The sequence below is a fragment of the Fukomys damarensis genome, unplaced genomic scaffold (genome assembly GCF_012274545.1).
Source record: "Fukomys damarensis isolate Sample0158 unplaced genomic scaffold, DMR_v1.0_HiC HiC_scaffold_27, whole genome shotgun sequence".
Taxonomy (NCBI): Eukaryota; Metazoa; Chordata; class Mammalia; order Rodentia; family Bathyergidae; genus Fukomys; species Fukomys damarensis.
This window is the reverse complement of record NW_022900939.1, coordinates 5,730,455-5,753,577: the sequence shown is the minus strand read 5'-3', so window position 1 is coordinate 5,753,577 and position 23,123 is coordinate 5,730,455. Positions and strand designations below refer to the sequence as shown.

Here is a 23,123-nt window from a genome sequence, read left to right as displayed (position 1 = left end):
AAAAAAATTTTTTTTTTTTTTTTTTTTGTTGGAACTGGGGATCGAACTCGGAACCTTGTGCTTGTGAGGCAGGCGATGGAACCACTGAGCTAAATCCCCAGCCCTGAGTTACCTTTTGGAAGAAATAAACAAATAATGACTTTTAGTGCGATAGAGATATGCAGCAGGTGAGCAAAACTAAAATAGAAATTAGCGCAGAGTTGAGTTGTAAAAGCTAAAGAAAGCCAGGTGTGGTGGCGCACACCTGTAATCCCAGCACTGGGGAGGCTGAGAGGAGGATCAAGTTTGAGGCCAGCCTGGGCTACATAGTGAGTTCAAGGCCAGCCTGTACTATATAGTGAGACCCTGCCTCATAAAAAGAACAGAAAAGAAAAAGAAGAAAACAGACAAGAAAGTACATGAAAGCATGTGATTGACAGGAAGACATACAAAAGCTGCTGTGGGTCTGACACAGTCACATTGTGTGGAGGAGCATGGGGTCTGCAGGTGGCTGAGGGAGCCGCAGAGGGTGTGGGACAGCCAGGGAGTGCCAGGTGGGTTGAAAGAGAGCTGGAAGAAAGAGCAGGTGACAGGCTAGGAGCACGGAAGAGAAAACGGCATGAGAGAGAGAGCAGGTGTGAGGTGTTGCGGGCATGCTGGAGCATTCTGAAGAGAAAGTCTCGGTCCAGAAACTCTGGTTGTAAAGATAGGGGCTGATACCCAGGGAACCATGGAAACACCATTACTCTGGATTTCAAGTGAAGTTAGGGTTTGGAGAAAGAGAGAAGGGACTTTAGAGAAATGAGAGATTTATTAATTTAGATTTAAAGCATTTCTAAATTACCACACTGTCTTTTATCTTCTTTTTTTTTTTTTATTCAGGGTCGCACTGTGTAATTCAGGCTGGCTTTGAAATCCTCACAGTGGAGCCCAGGGTGGCCTTGAACTTGCTGCGATTCTCTTACCTCAGCGTCCCGGGTGCTGGGATTACAGGAACGTGCTACCATGCCTGGTTAAACTCAAAGCTGGCATCCCTGGGTGGGGCTTAAACTGCCAACCTTTCAGTTAACAGCCAAATGTGCTAATCAGTTGTGCCAAAAAGCCTGACATGCAGTGGAGAGCAGGGATGCCACCTCCTCCGGTGTTGGAGTAGCCAACCCTGTAAGAGAGAGGTTCCTTCACACTCCGTGGGAAGCACAGGGCTCCGAGGCATCTCACTCCTCCTGAGCTCAAGCGGTGGAGCTAACGTGTTAGACAACTGAGAGTTTACCACTGCGTGCCAGATCTTCAGCAATAAGTTTTGATTTTTTTTTTTGTTGTTGTTGTACCGGGGATTGAACTCGGGTCCTTGCTCTTGCAAGGCAGGCCACCGAACCGCTGAGCTAAATCCCCGGCCCTATAAGTTTAGAATTTGGAGAGCTTTAAAAAGGAATTCGAAGCTATGTGTGGTGGCCCATGCCTGTGATCCTATCCCTTGGGAGCTGAGGCAGGAGGATCACTTGAGATTTCGAGACCAGTCTGGGCTACATAGTGAGAGCCTGTCAAAAAAAAAGTTTGAAACATTAAAAAACAAAATAACTCTGGTAGGGTTTTGACAGTTCAACACTAATACCCCCTCCAGGGGAACAGTTTACTTGCAGAGAAAAGCAGCCTGTGAGGGTGCGGTCCCTTGCGGAGCATCTGTTTGTTGATCAACCTGTCTGGAAGCCTTCTTCTTGCCCCCTAGCAACGGGCCAGTTTGGGACAAGTGCTCCATCCTGCTTCTATTTTAGGAAGGTTCTCGATGGGATCTGGTGACAGACGCGCACTTGGCGAAGTAAGCAAGGAAAGTATGTGTGTGTGCTTCCCGTTGCAGAAGCTTCTCATAGCTCTCAGGCCGTGAGTTTTTATCTTTGTAATGCAGTAAAATATGATCTCCCTGATGCCACAGTCTGAAAAATAGCTCTGATATGAGGGATTACTTAGGCAGAAAAACGTCCTGGTAGGAAATGTCAGTGCTTAAGGAGTTAAGCTGATGTGGGTTTTGTTTCATGCTTTTTTGAGTCAGGGTCTCACCGTGTAGATCAGGCTGGCCTCAAACGCTCCATTATCCTGCCTCAGCCTCCTGGGTGCTGGAATTACAGGCATGTGTCACCATGCCTAGCTCTGATTTTTTTTTTTTTTCTGTTGCAGAAATTATGAATCCTAAATTGGTTCACCTATCCCTAGACAGTGACTGAAGATTGATTAGTCCTGTTTAATTTTTTTCCTAAACTTGGGATTTTTTTTTTTTAGAAGCCAAAGATCTCGGCTATTCTACCTATAATTGGGCCAGCGATGGTAATGAGAAGATGAAGGCTCTGAGCACTCACTGGCTGCCAGGCAGGTCTCTGTTTTCTGTCTCACCTGTTTCTCCATGGCAATGGAGACCCTACACCAGGCAAACCCCACGATGCAAGCTGTTTCCGAATGTACTACAGCATATCGTAAAACTGCACCTTGTTAAATTTCTTCTCAAATACGGGGTCTTACTGCTCACTTTTTCCTGTAGTGGGTGTACTGTGTTTGGACAGCAGAATGTAGAGGACAGCACAGCAGAGAATCAGAAGTTCAGTAGTGCTGTGTTCGATTTCCATGTAGACACTGCTCTGTAGCGCTCTGTGGGAAAAAGCTGGTGTGCGGGAGCTTCTGTTTCAGTGTGTTGTCTCACTGACATGGGGTCCTGCCGCGCAGAGCAAGCTGTCGCATCCCTCTGATTTCCGTCGTCGTGTGGACAGTGCCAATTCTGTAGCAGGTAAGGAGTGCCAAGAAAACGTGTCAGGGCTTTAGGCTACTTTTGAATTTCACAAGGAAGGAAAGAACAAATCCCAGAATTGTTAGTCGAGGGGACCAACTTGTGGCTCAGGAATACAGTGCATCTTTATAGTCTGTTAACTTTTTGCAGAGCACAACTCCAGTTTACTAACCCAAACTATTAGTGGAAAATATGCCACAAAATTTCCGTCCACCTCAGTGTGGGGTCTCTTTTCTTTCTTCTGCTTAGACAAGCAGCAAAAGGTTGATTAAAATCATGCTTCTTCCCAAGATGTTTTGGGTCTTTGAGTTTATGGTTTTCAGACGCCAGTCGTCCTCAGTGTCTGCCTTGGCTTGGCTTGGCCAGTTCTGAATGGTTAGCCGAGCCTTTCTCGTGTTTTGCTTTTGGGTCTCTCTTTAGGATTTCTTAAAAAATGAAAGACCAATGTCAAAACAGGTGAAGACAATTCCAATTCTAGCAGAAGATTGTCCTCTCTAACAAGCTGGCCCAGGTTTAGGGGAAAATAAAAGGAGGTAAGAAAAGACCCTACAAAGACTGAACCCATACAACCCAAAATTATGTGGATGAAGGCTGATTGGCCATTTTGGTTGGACTTAGAGCAAAGGGTCCTTGGAGGGAGGATGTGGTATGTTGCTGATCTTCAACTTCTTGGCACGTTGGAAAGGAGCTGTAATATTTTAATTTGGTTCTTTTGCCCTCTCTTACATCTACATGTGGACTGTGAAGAGCTATTTCTATCAATCTACTGTGGTTACCTCTCTATTTTATTATTTCTTTGCTGTCCTTGAGCTTCTGGCTACTTCACTAAAGTAATCTAAATCAATTCTGGCTTTTAGCTAGTGATATCCGGGAGTCTATGTAGAGTTGCCATTGTAAGCAAATTCTTAGAATTGACGTCTTTAGTTACGCAGGAGAAAAACACACCACTTAAGGAATTATGTATGAGTTTGCCTACGTAAAAGTCTACTACCTAAACATGTTTACAAATATCTGATTATAAAATCACGAACTTTTAAACACAGCTTTTATTGCATTTTCATGCTATGTTATATGATAAGTATCCTTTAACTAAAATGTTTGGGACCAGAAGTATTTTAGGTTTTGGAATATTTCCATAGATTTTACTAGCTGAACATCCCCAGTCCAAAAACCCAAAATCTGAAATGTTCCAAAAGTTTTAGATTTTAGAACAATTCATATTTTAGATTTTTAGATTATGAATATACAGAGTATATGGGGGAAAACTGCCCTAGGATTAATTAAACATTATGATAATAAAATGGGAGAAATTATTGAATTTATCTTATTTTCTTATTAATATCAATTTAAGAAATATTTGTACTCAGATCATTTTAATGAATTAATTTATGCCTTGTAAGATTTGTCTTAGTTATTTTCTCATTGCTGGGACAAGGTACCAGACACCCACTTGATGGAGGACAGGTTTATCTGGGCTCATGGTTTTCAGTCCATTGTTAGCTGGCATCAGGGAGCAGACAGAGGAGGGCTGTGCACCCTTCTAGGTCCACTGCCAGTGACTTCCTCTTCAGACCAGACCTTGCCTCCTAGCAGCCAGTCAGCTAAATCACCCCATGATCTAATTGCCTGCCCAAATCCCCATTTCTGAGTACCTGAGGCTTTGAGGGACATTCTCCATCTAAACTATAACACTGACAAGTTTGCTTTGCTTGTAGCCAAAGGATCCAGAGAGATTCACTGAACTTCTCATTCACAGTTTAAATTGAAACAATTGAATCTCTATTAATTGGGCAAAAGAATTACCTGAATTATGCTACCTTTGTGTAAAAGAGGAAAAATAAAAATTATGTATATATCTGCTCATTTGAGGAAAAATATGCACAGAGAAAGAATAAACCGAATACCAGTGAGATTCATTACTTACAGGGTATTTGTGGAATGGAGTGAAAAAATAGAAGTGGGGTGTGGGAGGCACCATCTGCAAATGCTTTTTAGTATAGCTGTTACTTCTGGAACTATGTTTTTGTTGTTGTTGTTTTTTGTTTTTGTTTTTTTGAGACAGGTCTCACTATGTAGTGAGACTGACCTGGAACTCACTATGTAGCTCAGGCTGGTTTCGAACTCACAGCGATCCTCCTGCCTAAGCCTCCCAAGTGCTGGGATTACAGGCGCGCGCCACCACGCCTGGCCCTGGAACTATGTTTTTGTTGTTCTTGTTTTTTGTTTTTGTTTTTTTGAGACAGGTCTCACTATGTAGTGAGACTGACCTGGAACTCACTATGTAGCTCAGGCTGGTTTCGAACTCACAGCGATCCTCCTGCCTAAGCCTCCCAAGTGCTGGGATTACAGGCGTGCGCCACCACGCCTGGCCCTGGAACTATGTTTTTGTTGTTGTTGTTGGGTTTTTTTTTTTTTTTTTTTTTTGGTACTGGGGATCAAACTCAGGACCTTCCGCTTGCGAAGCAGGCAGCAGGACTACTGAGCTAAATCCCCGGCCTAATATTTCATATATACAAGTAGTAAATGTATGTATACTAAATAAGGTTGGGAGGATGCTAACATTGAATGCCAACAGAAACAGAAGAAACAAATTGTATTTCAAATGAAAAATGTAACCATCCAGATAGGACTTGGTGAGACTGAGCTAGGAACTTTTGAACACAGTACTTGGACTTTGTGTCCTCAGCCTAAACACAACTTTAAAAAAAAAAAAAAGTATTAAACTCTAATTAATTAGCTTCTTTTTCTTGGGAGGAAGAGGTTAGTCATTTCTATATGTTTTAGGATTGAGCCAAATAAGTAAACATAGATAATAGGCAGATTTCTCAGAAGTTTCCGATATGGAAAGGGGGAAGGGTTGAAGGAATCCTGTGGGTTAAATTTGGTCATTGTGAACCTGTGGGTTTTGATTTGTGTATATGTGGACATGGTTGTGTGTGCACATATAGTATGTTTATATCAAGTTTAATCTTTTCTTTCCTTTTCTCTTTCTTCTCTCACTTTTTCTTTCCATCCCTCCCTCCTTTGCTTCTTAACTTCTTTCCTTCTTTTTTCTGTAAGAGCCAGGGTCTCATTGTGTTGCTCAGGCTGGCCTTGAACCACTGGACTCAAGTGATTCTCCTGCCTCGGCCTCCTACTTAGCTGGGACCACTGACGCACTGCCCTTAATCTCCTTCCTAACCCTGTATGCTGAGAAAGCCTGGAAGCAGCGATGTACACAGAGCAGCTAACACTCACACACACAGCACCTTCCTGGGCTTGGTTTCTATTCACTGTCCTTTACCAAAAGTAAGCGGGCTTTTTGGAGAAATGGTTGGTTCCAGGGTGGGGAGGGAAGAACTAAATGAGTCTGGAACATCTTATTCTATCATAAAGGAAAGAACTGATCAAAGAATTATGTGGACTTGATGGGTTTGAAGGGGCTTCCATAACCAAACCTGGGCTGTCTGGGTAAATTACAATAGCAAGGAGTCCCTTGGGATAAAGAGAGAATCCATGAATCCAGCAGCTGTAAATAAATAAATAAGGAAACACTCTTTCTTACTGTAGAAATTCAACTTACAAATGTAAGTAAAATGATGTAATTAGAAAAAGATGCCCTTTGGCGAAACCATGACATCGTTGTTGGTTGTGGCAGAGATTATTAATAGAAGCTGAAATCAGCAAAGACAAGTTTGAGGAGTAACAGTACAGGCCCACAGCCTCAGGAGTCCTCTCCATGCCACGCTTGCTGACTGCAAAGGGTGACTTCACAGTAGTAGGAGACACGGGCAGGTTCACTTTAACCAAATGAGGAAAGTTAGCATCACCACTAACTAATCCATGCCAGGGGCCCCCCGATGTGGGAGAGGAGCCCACCCTCAACTTTGCAATAATCCTGAATCCAATCAAGAGAAATCATCAGACAAACTCAGTTTGAGGCACATTCTGCAAAGTAATCTATACTTTCTTTAAAAAAAAAGTCAGTGTTATAAAATACAATGGCTCAGGACCTCTTTCAGATTAAGAAGTCTAGAATCAGGACAGCTGAATGCAGTGTGCGATCTTGGGACCATTGGTGAACTCTTGGTATAGTCTATAGCTTATAGGATGGTACCCATTTTAATTTACTGGTCTGTTTATCATATTGTCAATATAAGCAAATTCCTTAGTTTCCTTACAATGTGTAGGATAGATGGTCATCATGTCTACAACTTACTCCAGAAGTATAAAAAGCAGTGATATGTGCATGTTACGTGTGTGTCTGTGTCTAGGGAAGGAAGCGGGGAGGGGATTTGTGTGTAAGTGAGAATAAATGTAATCTAGGTGAAGAGTATTTTAGAATTCTTTGTTATTATAATTTTTTGGTAAATTTGAAATCATTTCAAACTTTTAAAAGATTAAAATCTTCAAAATAAAACCTCAACATCTCAAAGAATGAAAGACTTTGCTCAGGGACATTCAAATACTGGTTCTGGACAGAGCTGTCCAAGACAGGCATGTGGTACACTTCTGTTCGGCCTTTCAAATATCTTTAGGAACTTTTTTTGTTTTATTTTAGAAGAAGGATTGGTGTCTACTAAAATGCTTTTCAGTTTAGCTAAGTACAACAAAAAATTAGCATGAACATGCATTTGCAGTTTGTAGGTAGAAAGTTTGTTTTAGATTCCTGTGATGTTGTCTTGCCATGTTTATGACTTGAGGCTCTAATTTGTTCCAAACACAGGGTAACGATACATAAAATTTTCTAAAGAGAAAATTTAAGGAATATGTGTAAAACCAGTCTAAATTTCTCTGTGGACTAGGAACTAAACACAGCCACCTTTAAATGATCAGCAAATGAAAACTGCCATTTGGCATTACAAGCTTCCCTCCAGGACCTGCCATCTTCAGTGTAAGGCTTGCCCCACAACTGTTAATATGTTTTCCACTCAAGACTTACTTGTCAGAGAAGTCAGGAGTTTTCTGGAACCTGCAATCTGCCATGGTATGGATGATTACTGGATAATTGCCTATTCTTCCGTGGAATTTCCATTTTTAGACTACACCAGGCTCCTAGGCCTTTATTTCTTTGGCAGGAGAACCCAAAGGCAGTGAAGTGTGTTTTTTCCCTCCCTGGTCCAGTTTTAACAATGACTCACTTGGGCCCCAAGGCTTGGCTTCCCAGTCTCACCCAGGGGCTTCCCTCTACCCTTGTTCCTATCACCCCTGGTGGCCCTCTCATCCTTTGGCACAAAGGATTTGTCTCTGGGTTATGTCGGGGAGGTGTACCTAACCATGCCCATGCTGGACAGACAGTCCAGTTGTGTCCCCATAAGCCATGACATGCTTATGGCAGCCGGTATAGGTTTGGGGACAGTAGAGAAAGAATCTCTCTGGAAGATGGTATAGGGAGAAGTGTTCTACGAAAAGATAGGAGTGCCAGCGTCATCTGGGTAAAGACTGGAAGTGTGCCCCCTTTTTGAAACACACTGGTGACTGAGGGGCTTCTTAGGATTACGTGTTGGGATGGAAGCCCTCAAAGGAGCTGGATTCCATGAGTTTTCAGAGCGATGTGGTTATATGAAGGGATTTCCCCATAGAAGGACTTGGTCTCATCTATAGTTCAAAGTTTTGTTGGGGAGCAAAAAGACCCCCTCCTTTTTGGCAGTGGTTCTGTTGGTCTTGAATTTTTATTCTGATTCCAGTCTCCTAAATTCCAACTAATGATAGTTTTTAAATTTTTCTCTTTGCAGTTTTAACAGTGTGTGCCAGGGAACTCACATCCTCTTTCGGGAATTCAGCTTCATCCAAGCCACCCCCCACAACAGGGCATCATTTTTACGGGCCTTCTGGAGATGCTTCCGAACCGTAGGCAAAAATGGTGGTAAGTCTTTCCCAATTCCTTTTTTTTTTTTCTTGTTTTCCCCTTCTTCCCTTCCTTCTTCCTTCTCTGACTTTGTTGTTTCTATAAATACTGTTTGAATGCATGCTTTCAAGACTTTAGGACTACCTTACTTTGCAGGAAGTATCTGTCTTGTGTCAGAAATACTATACTATTGGGTTGAGGATTTATCTCAGTGTCACCGTGCCTGCCTCATAAGTGCAAGGTCCTGAGTTCGATACCTGGTACTGGAAAAAAAATACTGTACTATTACTAGCACCACTACCATTGCTAATGATACCTGTTAGGAACCAGTGCAGCTCTGAGCACTTTCTCATTTTCACAACTAATCTCCATAGTCGAAACTATAATCCCCATTTCATAACTAATAAAACCTGGGCTCAGAGGGGCTAGGTAACTTGAAAAGTTCTGTAGTAATTGCTGGCCTGAATTAGAACCCTGGCAGGCTGGCTCCAGGGCCCTTTCTTTGTTTTTGTTTTTCAGGGCCCTTTCTTTGGACAAATATTTAAATACTGTGCAGTACATATAGGGAATAATATAAGGAATAGCATGAATAGACCTTACTCCTATTCTGTTGCATTCTCCTTTGCATAATTGCGGTATTCACAAATTCAAGGTTTGCAGCAACTCCACATCAAGCAATTGTATGGGCATCATTTTTTTCAGCAGCATTCATTCACTTCGTATGTCTGGGTCACCTTTTGGGGCTCGCAGATACTTGAAACTCTTTCCTTATGTATTTCGCGGTGATCTTTGATGTTACTTCTGTCGCTGTCTTGGGGTGCCTTGAACCATGAGCTTGGTGGGTAAATGTGTGTGCTGTGACCGCTCCGCAGACTGGCCGTTTCCCCACCTCTCCCCTTCTCCTCAGGCTCCCTATTCCCTGAGACAGAGCAGTACTGAAATTAGGCCGTTAGTAACCCCACAGTGTCCTCTAGGTGATCAAGTGGAAGGAGGAGCCACCTGCCTGTCACTTGAGATCAAAACCTAGGGATGACTGCACTGAGTGAGGAAGGCAGGTCAAAGCCCGAGGTGGGCCGGAAGTGAGGCTCCAAGCAGCCGACGGTGAATGCAGAGAGAAGTGGCAAGCACTGCTCCAGCGAGAACGTGAAACAGCCTTTTGCTAATATGGACAAGGTTGGTGGACTGATAGATCCAGCCAGGCCTAATGCAGAGGAAGGCCCAGCTCTCTTCAGTTCTGTAAAGGCTGAGAGAAGCTGCAGAAGGAAAGTCTGAAGCTGGCAGAGGTTGGCTCATGAGGTTGTAGGGAAGAAGCCTTCTCTGCAATACAGACGTGCCGGGCTTCTGTGCCCGGAACACAGCCTGCCTCTCTCCCTAGGCCGTTGCTCTTGTGTGGTGCTCCCAGCCCTGGGCCCTCAGGAGCCGCACTAAGTCTACTCTGCCTGTGCTGCCCAAGTGCGGCAAGCAAGCACCTCTGTCTGTAGCAGGGTGAGCCACTGCCAAGAGAGGCCCCTCAGAGGAGCCTCCTTTCAGATACTGTGCCACCCCAGACTCTGGTGGGGGTGTAACACCTGCTGACACAACGTCCAACGCAGCGTGTGGGACAAGGAGTAATCTCAGCCTTCAAGTCTCATTACCTAAGAAATACATTTCGGGCTGGAGATTTAGCTCAGTGGTTCCGCCACCCACTTTCAAGCACAAGGTTCTGAGTTCGATCCCCAGTGCAAAAAAAAAAAAAAGAATTTAAAGAAAAAAAAATACATTTCACAAGGCCATAACTGCCACACATGATGACTTATTCCTCTGATGGACCTGGGAAAAGGAAATCGAAAACCTTCTGGAAAGGATCCACCATTCCAGATGCCATTAAGGGAGAAAGTGAAAATACTGACCATTAACAGGGGTTTGGAAGAAGCTGGGTCCATTCCTCCAGATGACTGAGGGATTCACAGCTTGAGTGGAGGAGATAACAGCAGAGTGGTGGAAAAGCAAGGGAACCAGCGTTAGAAGTGGAGATGCGGACTGAATGGACGCAGTCTCCTGACATTTTATTTTGTTTTTTGGGTTTCTTTTGAGACAGGGTCTCACTATGTAGTTGAGACTGACCTGGAACTCACTATGTAGCCCAGGCTGGTCTCGAACTCATAATGGTCCTCCTGCCTCAGCCGCCCAAGTGCTGGGATTACAGACATGTGCCGCCACGCCTGGCTCTCCTGACATTTTATTTTGTTTTTTGGGTTTCTTTTGAGACAGGGTCTCACTATGTAGTTGAGACTGACCTGGAACTCACTATGTAGCCCAGGCTGGTCTCGAACTCATAATGGTCCTCCTGCCTCAGCCTCCCAAGTGCTGGGATTACAGACATGTGCCACCACGCCTGGCTCTCCTGACATTTTAGCAGATGAAGAATTGCTTCTTTCTTATGGGTGAGCAAAGAAAAAGTTTCTTGACATGGATCTGCTCTGATAAAGATAGTAAAACATCATCATTGAAATGACAAAGGATTTAGAATATTACATAAACTTAGTTGATAATGCAGCAGCAAGATTTGAGAGGATTGACTCCAGTTTTGAATGCTTTTCTGTGAGTAAATGCTGTCAAAGAGCATCGCCACATGAGCTGGGCACTGTGGCACACGCACTCCGGGAGACTGAGGCAGGAGGATGCAAAGTCTGAGCCCAGCTTGGGCATCTGGGACTTAGTGACTTAGCGAGACCCAGTCTCAGAAATAAAAAGGGCTGGGGATGTAGCTCAGTGTAAAGGCCCTGGGTTCCATTCCAGAACTGCCAGTATATATAGTATACAGGAGGCTTAGGTGATCATTAGCATTTTTAGTGATAAAATATTTTTATATTAAGCTATACACACTGTTTTTTAGACATAGTACACACTTGATAGACAACATTACAGTATAATAATTTATGTGCACTGGGAAACCAAAATATCTGTTACTCGCTTTATTGGAAGAGGTGATGGTTCACTTCATCGAAGATGCTGTGGAACCAAACACACAGTGTCTCTGACAGAGCTGTACAGAGAAGGAAATTCCTGAATGGGCTTGGGCTGGGATCCTGTTGTTGGAGGAAGGAGGGAGAATAGACAGAGAAGGTTCTGAGGCCTGGCTCCTTGACCTAAGCTGGGACGAATGAGGAGGAATCATCCGATGGCAAAAGAGAGATGGGCATCTCAACATACAGGGAAGCATAAAAGAACATGACATATCTAGGGACTGAGCTCAGAGTGACTAGAGCTGTGAAGGAGTTAGGAAAGTTGAGCCTGTGAAGGCACAGGAGGCATGTTCTGAGGGATTCCCTTCCTTGCCTAGAGCAGAAGTTGGGTTTTATTCTGTGGCTGCGACTTTAAGACTTCCGGGTAGAAAAGTGGCTTGGACGCCACACAGGACCTAAAGGTTCTCAGCTGCGTGGAGCCCGGCTTAGGCCAGAGGTGGGAGCTGAGTTAGGAGTTTGTAGGAGTGAAGGTGAGAAATGTGAGCCCGAGCCTGGGCAGTGCCATGGAGATTCAAGGGGAGACTCGGCGGGATTGGGACCGGATGTGGGAGGAAGGTGCGTCAGTGGCCCGGGGAGAATCTCCAGGGTTCTGCTAGCGCAGCTGGGTAGGAATATTGGAGGGGCAAGAGATTCGTTGGGGAAAATATGTTATTTATTTTTTTGATTATGTTAAAGTACAAGCATGCATTTTATCATTCGAGCCATTTCAAACACACAGTTTTGTAACATTCGTGTTATTCTGCAGCCACCGCCACTGTCCACCACCACCCATCTGCAGAACTTTCTCACAGCTGAACCTCTGCACCCATGAACAGCAACCCCCTCTGCCCGCTCACCTCCAGCTCCCAGTAAACATCGTCTGCTTCCGTCTCCATGAATCTGGCTGCTCTAGGTACCTCCTATGAGTGGATCATGCAATATGTCTTTTTGTGAATTGCGTACTTCGCTTTGCCTAGGGCCTTCACAGTTCACCCATGATAGAAATGTGTCCGAATTTCCTTCCTCTGTAAGGCTGAATACTGTTTCATTGAGAGCTGAGGGCACATTTTCTTACTCGCTTTCTACAGATGGATACTCAGTTTCATCTACCTTTTTTCTCTTGTGAACAATGCAGTGTGTTGATTTTGAAAACTTGGTAGTTGAGCGTGGTGGCACACACCTGTAATCTCAGCACTCAGGAGGCCGAGGCAGAAAGATCATCAGGAGTTTGTGGCCAGCCTGCACTACAAGGTGAGACCCTGTCTCAAGAACTGTACCCCCCCAAAAAAAGAAAGAAAGAAAAAGAAAGGTTAGTATTTCTTTTTGACTTACCTTAAAAGCTCATTGAGCAGCAGGAAATACAGATTTAGGGAAACAATAAATTTTGCTAAACCTTTACAAAGTACCTTAAAATTCTCGAGAGAACACTGCACTAGGAAATGCAAGTCATTTTCCTATTTGAGTACTGTTGCTTTGGCATCTTATGATTTTATTCCATGGAATATTAAGGAAGACACACATCGAGACTTCCTGTTAGTGAGACACACACAAGGCCTCCCTGCTGGGAGCCTCCTTTGCAGTCGATTAATACATCGAGAATATTAAAATAGAGTAAATGGCCTCAGTTTTTTATTAAAATCTTATTTTACATCTGTCCTCAAGGTTCAGTTCTTATTCTCATCTTCATATTATGTGTTTTACTAAATAAGTATTGAGTTCTTTAAGACAGTCTCTGTAGCGATCCTGAGTGAGGAAAGTGAAAGCCTAAACCATTTCCTCTTCGTTTAACAAGTGTTTCTGGGAGATTTGCCACATGCCTGGTGCGAGGTTGGCTAAGTGGACAGACCCTGTGCTGTACCTGCTTTCTTTGCATTTGCAAGGCCCCACTCTGCTCTAGCCAGTGCCATCCTACTTCACATGTAAAGCCACAGACTTAAAAAAAAACAAAAACTCCCCAGTATCTTAATAGATCAGTTCAGCTCTCTTAACAAATGCGTAATGAAATTCACAGTGGGTTAGTTGCAAAGCTACAAATAGAACCCTGATTTCCTAATGTGCTACTTCTACTTCAGTCGTTCCTGTTCCTTCGGGAGGTAGAGGGGAGGTTGAGACAGGATCTCACTAAATAGCTCAGGCAGGCCTTGAACTCAGTACGTGGCCCAGACTGGCCTCGAACTTGTGTTGCTCCTCCTGGCTCAGCCTCCAAAGCGCTGGGATTTCAGGTGTGCGCACCACACCCAACTCTAATTGCTGCTTTTTTGACATGAACTAGCTCAGAAAAACTGTCCCACTGGACTCATGCAAACACCCACGCACAGAGAGAGAGTGTGCAGGTGAAGTTTGGACTATTTCATCAGAACCTGTCTTTCCTGGTCCTGTCCTAGTATCTCACATCAGTTACATCGATATATACAGCTAGAGCTGGTTTTTGTGACAGAAAGCAGACAACTATGGAAAACAGGCTTCAGATAGCCTTCATTCTTTTGCTCATCTAGAAGTGGGGCCTCTTCATGAATTTATTCACTATCACAAGGGATTCATACAGCATTTAGACTCTCAGCAGATGTGGGTTTATTTTGCTCACAGCAGCTGCCGGTGATCCATCCAGCTGTTGAGGAGAAGCAGCTCCAAGCCCTCCTGATTGTCCTGGGCCATAATGAGGACCTAGATTTTGTCCTGAGTTTTCATCATTATGCTTCTTAATCGTACAAACTCTGGTTTTTAAAGAACAAAAGCTACATTTGTGCCTAGGTGATACTATAACCTTTGGTTAGATAGTTTTAATGTATTCTGGGTTTTTTTCCAGAAAATTTTGGAATTCCTTTCAGTCCCAGAATGTGTCAGTTCCCAGTTTTAATCCAACATGAGCAAACCCTCTTGGAGACAAGATTTGAAAGGAAAAGATTTATTAAGCCCATTTCCCCCCAATTAGAATGACAAGTACCTGCTCGAGAGAGCTGCTACTTACTGTTCCTCTGCAGATAATTTCCTTAGAACATTGTATGCATATTTTAGCATTATCAAGAGGAAACTGACTCTTCTGGGAGGTAGCAAAGGAGGAGGGTTCCAGCAAAACATATCTAAAAATGAAGCCACCTGTAGAAAACTGAGGACCTGATCCCTTCTGGCAAGAAACAGTTTGTTCCAGTTTTTAGCGAATGCAGGGATGCAGTGTTATTTCCGCCTGACTGAGTACTGAATGATGCTAAATTTTCCTACGTCTGAATTTGAGATAATCTCCTGGTCACTGTAGGGGACCTCTTGCTATCTAGGCAACTTTGGACTGTTGGAAGCGAAAGATCTATTCAAATGTAAAGAAAACAAAACAAAAACCTTTAAAATTCAACTTCTTACTTTGGTATGTCCTTTAGTATCAAACAATCAATCTGAATTTCCCAAGGCTGGCAAAGAGTAGAATTCCTTTGAAGTAAATCTTCACTGTTTAGAAATGTCAGCTCAAAAGAACTTTTGTCCACAATTTATTGTCAATTAGAATTTAATTTTTGGCTCTGTGCTATTATGCACATTTTTAAAAATTAATAAAATAATAGCAGGTACTTCTCTTTCTACCTGTGAAGAAATGCCTACCAAATGGGTTACCTTCATGCCTCAGATAACTGGAAATCAGACAGAGCATTGGCAACAGCTGTTTGAAGACACCGGCCCACAGGCACTGGCGACTTAGGCAACTGAGAAACAGTTTTCAGGCGGCTGTCAGGAAGGTGGATTGGCAAGAAGCATGGTAGCTTTTGGCTTTTATTTTAACCTAGGAGACAGAGACTGGGGTGTCGGGGCGGAGGGGCCAGACCTTGTCGGCTGGGTTACCAGAGAGGAGGGCTTGCTCAGCGGGCCTGAGCTGCAAGCAATTATGTGGTTATTGGCTGCAAACCCTGTACCTGTGTGGGTTGAAAAACAACAGCCAGAAAATAGTGGGTCAGACAATTCCTGGAGAGTAGGCGGGGTTGGAGATCATTCACCCTTCTCCCAGCCAGAGTAGAGGTCCTTCAGATACACCAGGCATTAGCTGGAGTCTCACAGTTTAAAAGGAAAAAGATTAAACTGACCCACAGGTAAGCTAAGGACATATCTGTTTCCTGACTCGTGGCGGCTGACCTCGTGGTTTTTAGCTTTACCATGGTGCCGTTCAGTAGAGCACATCACTGTGAGCTTTGTGTGATAGGACATGGGACAGAAGCATGGAGCAGCCACAGCTCCCTCCAGCCCCGCAGTCCCTGAGTCGCGATCACGGTTTACTGTGTTGCTAAGCGTATTAAGTGCATTTCTGATTTATGATGTTAACGACTTATGATGGGTTTATTGAGACACAGCCCTATTGTAGAGGTGCCCCTGAACACCAGGACAAGATTCAGTGTCCTTTGGAGGAGTTCAACAAAAGCTAGCACTCAGTAATGTAAAACTCACAGTCCGGCACCCAGGTAAAATTATGAGAAATTAAAAGAGGCAGGGAAATGCAATCCATAACCAGAATAAAAATCAATTAATAGGAACACAGACCCAGAAATCACAGAGATGATAGAATTAACTACAGGGACCTTAAAACAGTTCTTTTAAATCATGATTATGCTCAAAGAAGACGTACGGTTAAGAGAATATAATTAGGAGATAAGTGGAAGGTATTTAAAGATCTAAATAGGGGGCTGTGAGGTAGGGCAGCCGTAGAGCCCTTGTCTAGCATGTGCAAGGCCATGGTTCCATCCCCTGCACTTCACAATAAATAAGTAAATAAAAACAACCCCAAGTAGAACTTCAAAGATGAAAAATACAGTATCAATAGTGAAAATAATAACAGTGATTAGCATTTGAGTGATTCTGTATAGATGATCTTTCCTCACAACAATCCTGTGTCTTTGGTAGATACTACTATTACCCATGGCACAGAAAATGAAATTTGGATTGATTGATTGATTGATTGATTGATTTGGTACTGGGGATCGAGCTTGGGTCCTTGTGCTTGCAAGGCAGGCGATGGAACCACTGAGCTAAATCCCCAGCCCTGAAATTTGGATTTCGAAAGCTAATTTGTTCTAAGCCACATGCCCAGTAAGTGAAAAAGTCACTACCAGATAAAGCCAGAAGCCTGACTCCAGCCAGGCATGTGGCACACACCTGTGAGCTGAGCACTGGGGAGGCTGAGGCAGGAGGGTCACCTGGGCTACTTGGTGAGTTCAAGGCCAGCCTAAAACTACATAAAAAGACTGTCTAAAAAAACAAAACAGGGCCAGGGATTTAGCTCAGTGGTTCCGCCACCTGCCTTGTCGAGTTTGAGCTCGATCCCCAGTACTCCCCAAAAATAAATAAACAAAACAAGCAAATAAACTAAAACAGAAAAAGAACTTAAGCTTGACTGTGTTCTCCATCAACTCCATGTGAAGTACTGGAAATACAGAAGAGTGAGTCCAATACCTGCCCCCTGAGAAGCTCCCATTCTATGAGGAGGAGCAGAGTGTTCTATAAATAGTTCTCAAAGCATTTAGGCGATCATTAGAGGCGGAGTGAGATGCGAGGAAGGAAACCATTCTTCTGCCTGAAGAAGGGAAAGGCAAGAAAGGAGCAAAGCAGCTGAGATGGATCCTGGAGCAGTAGAAAGCTGTGAGCAAATAAGGACATTCCAGTGCTAGCAAACGAGTTTTGAAATACGATGACATGAAACAGTAAGGTCCCCTTGAAAAACGGCAGGAAGCAGTGCACCGTGGCTGGTGCTCAGCACATAAGGAAGAAACTTCAGGACAGAGGAAAAGGCAGCGATGCTGACTCCTCCTCCTGTGTCGGTTCATCCAGCTCCGCCAAGTCAGGGCATGAAATCACTTGCCCAGGGCCATGGAGTTTGTCAGCAGCACCGCTCACACTCACACCTAAGTGTCCATAGCTGTGACAACTCTGCCAGACACTGCACGTCCCCTGGGGTAAGGACAGGCTTTGTGTGTCCTAAGAAAGGAGTCTGCGCCTCTCCTGAAGTTGGTGGAACCTGACCCACTTGCAGTTTTCACATGGGCACAGAGAGGGCTGGGGAGCTCGCTCTGCAGTAAGAGAGAGACCCTGTCTCAAAACAGGAATGAGTGAATGAATGAGTAAAAAAAATGGGTTGAGGCTGTAGCTCCGTGGTAGAGTGTACCTGGATGTAATCCCTAGTACAGAGGAAAAAAAAATAAGAATGAACACCGTAATCTAAAATATCCTACTCTCCCTTTTCCCCTTTCCTTTCCTCTCCTTCATCTTTTGTTTTATTCCAAATTCACTGTGGTTTTGTCCTCAGAGTCCAGAAGGGTTTATTCACCCATTCGACAAACTTACTCATCAGATGCTGGTGCTGGAGCACAGATTGAGACAGACAGAGACTCATCCTCCTGGAGTCTGTGGTCTGATACTCAGAGAACTGACAAAAACCCCTCCCTTTTGCCAAGCTTACATTCTAGGAATCAAGGAATCCAGGGTGCCCTGTCTGCCACTGAGCTCTATCTCCCCTCCTTAACGTTATTTTGAGACAGGTCTCACAGTTAATTACTCACTAACTTGTGATCCTCCTGCCTGAGACTCGCAAGTAAGTGAGAGCATTATTTTTTTCTAAAAATAGTATTATTTCCAAAAAGTATTACTTTCCTAAAATATTATTTTCTAAAATAGTATTTTTCCAAAAAGTATTATTTTCTCTAAAATATCTAACATTATGTTAGATGAAGTGATCTCTAAGGAAAAATCAGGATCAAAGAAAGCTTTTGGCCTGACTGTCCTTAATAATTATGCCCCCTTGACTTTGCTGGTCACTAACCTTCCTCCTCTCCTTAGAAAGCGTTCTGCGAGGTCTAACAGTGATGAAAGAGCAAGTGCTACTTTCGTCATGTTTTAAACACTTCACTGCCACGATCTTGCCCTGCTCCCCATGTCCCCCTGCTGCTCGGCTTCACCCAGAAACCTGCTGTGCCCAGTGAACAATCTCTGAAGTTCCTGTTTCCTCTCCCATTTGCTTTATTTAGTTCATAATTCTCCCTTCCTTTTTCATTTTTCCTTCCTTGCTCAAATCTTTTCTCTCCCCACCCCCGGCCAGGAAACATACTGACAATTCACGTCCTCTTCACTCTTTCACCTCCCCACCTCCCTTTCCTTCCTTCTTTCCCTCCACGTGCTTTTCCTTTTCTCTTCCCTCCCAGTCCCCTCTACCATGGGGCTGTCACACGTGTCACACAGGCCTCTCTGGAGTGCTTCGGTCTCGTCTCCTCTCACTCTCTGCACTAACACCCCGGTCCCTCACCTCCCTTCTCCTCTTAGCTCTCAGTGAAGGTCAGTGCCTTCCCTTCGCAGGGCCTCCTTCTTGGTTCTTTCTGATGAGCCCACAATCCATAGTCACATTGTCCGTCACTCCCATCTGTATTTAAGGTCCACCTTTACTTCAGCTCTACTGAGGGTTAGAGCCTTGTCTGCTTTGCCAGTAACTGCGTCCCTAACACCTAGTATAGGAGGGCGATTTCTTTTTTATTATTTAATATGAAGGTTCATCATTTCCTAATCATTATCCAGAGGATACTTATTGGGTCATATTATCATCTTTTTTTGAGGGTAGGGTTGGTTTTGGAAATCTGCTTTACCTTAACTTTTCTACATCGTAGGAGCCTTGATTTGAAGTGATAATAATCTGAGTGTGATGATACATACTTGTTGTCCCAGCTACTCAAGAGGCTGAGGCAGGAGGATGGCTTGAGCCCAGGAGTTGGAGGCCAGCTTGGACAACATAGTGAGTTCAAGCCCAGCCTGAACCACATAGCAAGACCCTGCCTCAAAAACAAAACAAAACAGGGCTGGGAATTTAGCTCAGTGGTTCTGCCACCTGCCTCACAAGCTCAAGGACCCGAGTTCGATCCCCGGTACCAAAACAAACAATAATAATAATAGCTACCACCGGTTGTCCACCTACTATCTCCTAGGCGCTAAATTTCATTTTTAAAGTGCTTCGCTGGCAACAGGCCCAATCAGAACTGTACTTCATTAAATAACACCACACAGTGCCATAAAATTCAGTACCTACTGGTACTTCCAAAAGAAGGGTTTGAAAGATTTAGGTCCTGGTTTAAGTGCAAACTTTAAACCCTGTGAATAGTACCTGCCTTCCTCCTTTTGTATCCCGAGTCCAGTCTTTATGGCAGACATCACACTGGTAGTCAGTGGACTCATGCCTGGGCCTTCCTGTCAGGAAGTGCAGTGTGAAGCCAGGCAGGGTGGCAAACACCTGTGATCCCAGCACGCTGGGAGGCGAGGGCAGGAAGGTTGAAGATTCAAGCTCAGCCTGGACAATTTAGTGAGACCCTGTCTCAAATTTAAATAGAGGGGTGGTAGATAGGTGCCAGGGATATAGTTCAGTGCAAATGAAGGCCCTGGGGTCAATCCTCAGTACTGAAAAAGAAAAACTTAAAAAAAAATGTAGATGCCACCATTCCACCTAAAATCCCTAACCCAGTTTGCCTGAGGAATGGAAAATCCTCCCGGCACCGTGCCCACATTCCTGCAGGGCGCAGCTCACCAGGGAGGAGTCGCAGCTGCCTGCTCTGGGCAGATGGCCTCTGAGTGACTACGTCCCCAGCTGCCGCACATCACCTGCTCGCGCCCCCACAGGCTTTTGAGCTCCTTCCCTTGTGACAGGAAAAGCCCGCGGTACAGTCACTCTGCGTGCAGGACCCGGGTTCAGGAGCTCAGTCCCATCCAGCTTTTCCCTCCCATTTCTCCTGTCATCAGTGTCTCAAAACTTAGAGTGGAAAGAGACCTCTGAAATCACTTCCTCTTGAAACTAGGCCTGGTTTGTGAAAACCTATGTTTTCAGATAGTGAAAGTGCACGTAATATGAAAGCTATCCTGTTCCCCACGTTTAAGTGTGTGGTTCCGTGGCAGTGAGCGCACACACTGTCACACAGCCATCGCTGCCGTCCACGCCAGAGCTCTTTGCGTCTCACAAACATGAAACTGTACTCGTTTTCCGTTTGTCCTTCCCAACCCCTGGAAACCACCACTCTACTCTGGCCTAATGCATCCGGCTCTTTTGGGTCCATCGTGTAAGTGGAGTCAGACAGTAATTGCCCTTCTCTAGCTAGTTTATTTAACTAAGTGTGATGTTTTTCAGGTTTGTTTATGTTGTAGCATTTATGAGAATTGTATTCTTTTTGTGACTGAATAATATTCTGCTATATGGATATACCACATTGTATTTACCTCTTCGCCTGCTGATGGACACTTGGGTTGCTTCCTCTACGTTTTAGTGGTTGTGGATGACACTGCTGTAAACATAGGTTTACAAATATCTGTCTGAGTCCTTGCTTTCAATTCTTTGTAACTAGAAGCAGGATTGCTATTTAATTTTGTTAACAGTGACTATTTAAATGTTTGAGTAACTACACTACTGTCTACTGTATAGGTTGCACCGTTTTACATTCTCACCAGCAAGCAAGGATAGCTCCAATTTCTCCATACCCTCAATAGTCCTTTTCTGGTGTTTGTTTGTTTGATTGTTTGTTTGTTTTTAATACTAGCCATCCTAACGGGTATGAAGTGATGTCTCATTGTGGCTTTGATTTGCATTTCCCTAATGACTAATGGTCCTGAGCATCTTCTCATGTGCTTATTGGCCATTTCTATATCTTCTTTAGAAAAATATTTAGTCTTTTATGCATTTTTGAACCAGGCTGTTTACTTTGTTGTTGAATTATAGGAATTATTTATATATTCTAGGTATCATTCTTAATCAGATACATGATTTGCAAATATCTTTCCTATTCTATACGTTTTTTTTTTCTTTTCTTGATAGTATCTCCTCATGCACAAAGTTCTTTTTTTTTACAAAGTTGTTAATTTTGATGAAATCTAATTAACCTGTTTTTTATTTTGTTCCTTGTGTTTTTGGTATCGTACCCAGGAAATCATTGCCAACCTAACATCATGATTTTCCCCTGGGTCTTAAAGAGTCTTGTAGTTTTAGTTTTTAAGTTTAGGTCTTTGATTCATTTTGAGTTTTTTGGGGTTTTGTGGTTTTTTGTTTTGTTTTGTTTTGTTTTGTTTGTACTGGGGATTGAACTCAGGACCTTGTGCTTGCAAGGCAGGCACAGTGCCACTGAGCTACATCCCCAGCCCAAGTTAATTTTTATATGTTAGGTAAGTGTCCAACTTTCATTCTTTTGCCAGTAGGTAAGGGGTTTTCCAAGTACCGTGTAATGAAACAGCTGGCCTCCCCCGCTGAATGCTGCCTGTGGCACTCTTGTCGAAAATCAGTTGACCAAGCGGGGCACAGTGGTGCACATCAATAATGCCAGCACTCAGGAGGCTGAGGCAGGAGGATCATGAGTTCGAGGCCAGCCTGAGCCACATGGTGAGTTCAAGGCCAGCCCAAACTACACAGTTGAGACTCTGTCTCAAAAATAAAGAAAGAAAGAAGGCCAGGGATTTAGCTCAGTGGTTCTGCCGCCTACCCCTCCAAAGCGCAAGGTCCTGAGTTCGATTTCCGGTACCAAAAAAAGAAAGAAAGAAAAGAAAGTCAGTTGACTGGATATTCAAGCATTTATTTCAGGCCTCTCTGTTCTGTTTCATTGATGTAGATGTCTATCATTTTGCCAGTACTGTACTGTTTTGTGTGTTTATCTCCGTGTATTTGCAGTACTGGGGAGTGGACTTGGGGCCTCACATGAAGCTACATCCCCAGCCATTTTAAAAAGTGTTATCATTACTATGACTCCAGGTCTCACTAAGTTGCTAACTTGTCAAGGCTGAGATTTAACTTGTGATCCTCCTTCCTCAGCTTCCCAGAGTGCTGGGATTACAAACTTTACTGTTTTGATGCCCACCAGAGTCTGGGTTGACCAGGGCCATTGTCAAAGAGCTACAGTACCTGAAAGGAGTCTCCCCTGAGCAGCCAGGGGCTCACTCTGAGCTCAGCCCTGCCAGAGACCAGGCATGAGCATCGGCTTCCCTGGGGAGAGAGGCGGGCTGTCCTCCAAGCCAGGGAGCCCGGAGTCCTGTCTCCTTTCTAGCCACAGAGGTCCTAGAAGCGTCTTCCTCCAGTGCGAGGCTGTTTTGTCCACACAGGATCTGCGGCTGGGGCAGCCGCCTTCAGTTACCGCAGCTAGTTTTTCCAGACAATTTGCTGCAAGTTCTGAAGTCAAGATACAGGAATCATCCAAATTCATTTTTTAAGGTTGGTTGGCTAGTTGTGGTCCCTGTAATGAGACTGAATTTTAAGACGGGCTCCTATTTCTACAAAAAATACCATTGGAATTACTTATTTAGGCAGGCCAGCCTTGAATTTGAGATCCTGTAGCCTCAGCCCTCCAAGTGCAGGGATCTCAGGCATGCGCCACCACACCCGCTAACTTCCGGGATTTTCAGAGATTGCATTACATTTATATGTCCCTTGGGGTAGCAGTGTCATTTTGACAATGTTAAGGCTTTCAATCTGTGATCATAAGCTCTCTTTTCATTTATTTAGGTCACCCTCAATTTATTTTATCAATGTTTTATAGCTTTCAATGAATGTACAAATCTTTCACCTCCTTGATTAAATTTATATATA

General features: G+C 43.9%; 1 protein-coding gene across 3 annotated transcripts in view; it reads left to right on the top strand.

The window, feature by feature from the left end:
- Nucleotides 1–23,123, top strand: part of CUNH11orf49 (chromosome unknown C11orf49 homolog) — a 164,132-nt gene that overhangs the window by 77,070 nt on the left and 63,939 nt on the right. For all 3 annotated transcript variants that reach the window (XM_010612444.3, XM_033756652.1, XM_033756651.1), the window contains one exon: nt 8,467–8,597. In XM_010612444.3, coding sequence (XP_010610746.2) covers nt 8,467–8,597 — 131 coding nt within the window. The remainder of the gene's footprint in view (nt 1–8,466; nt 8,598–23,123) is intronic.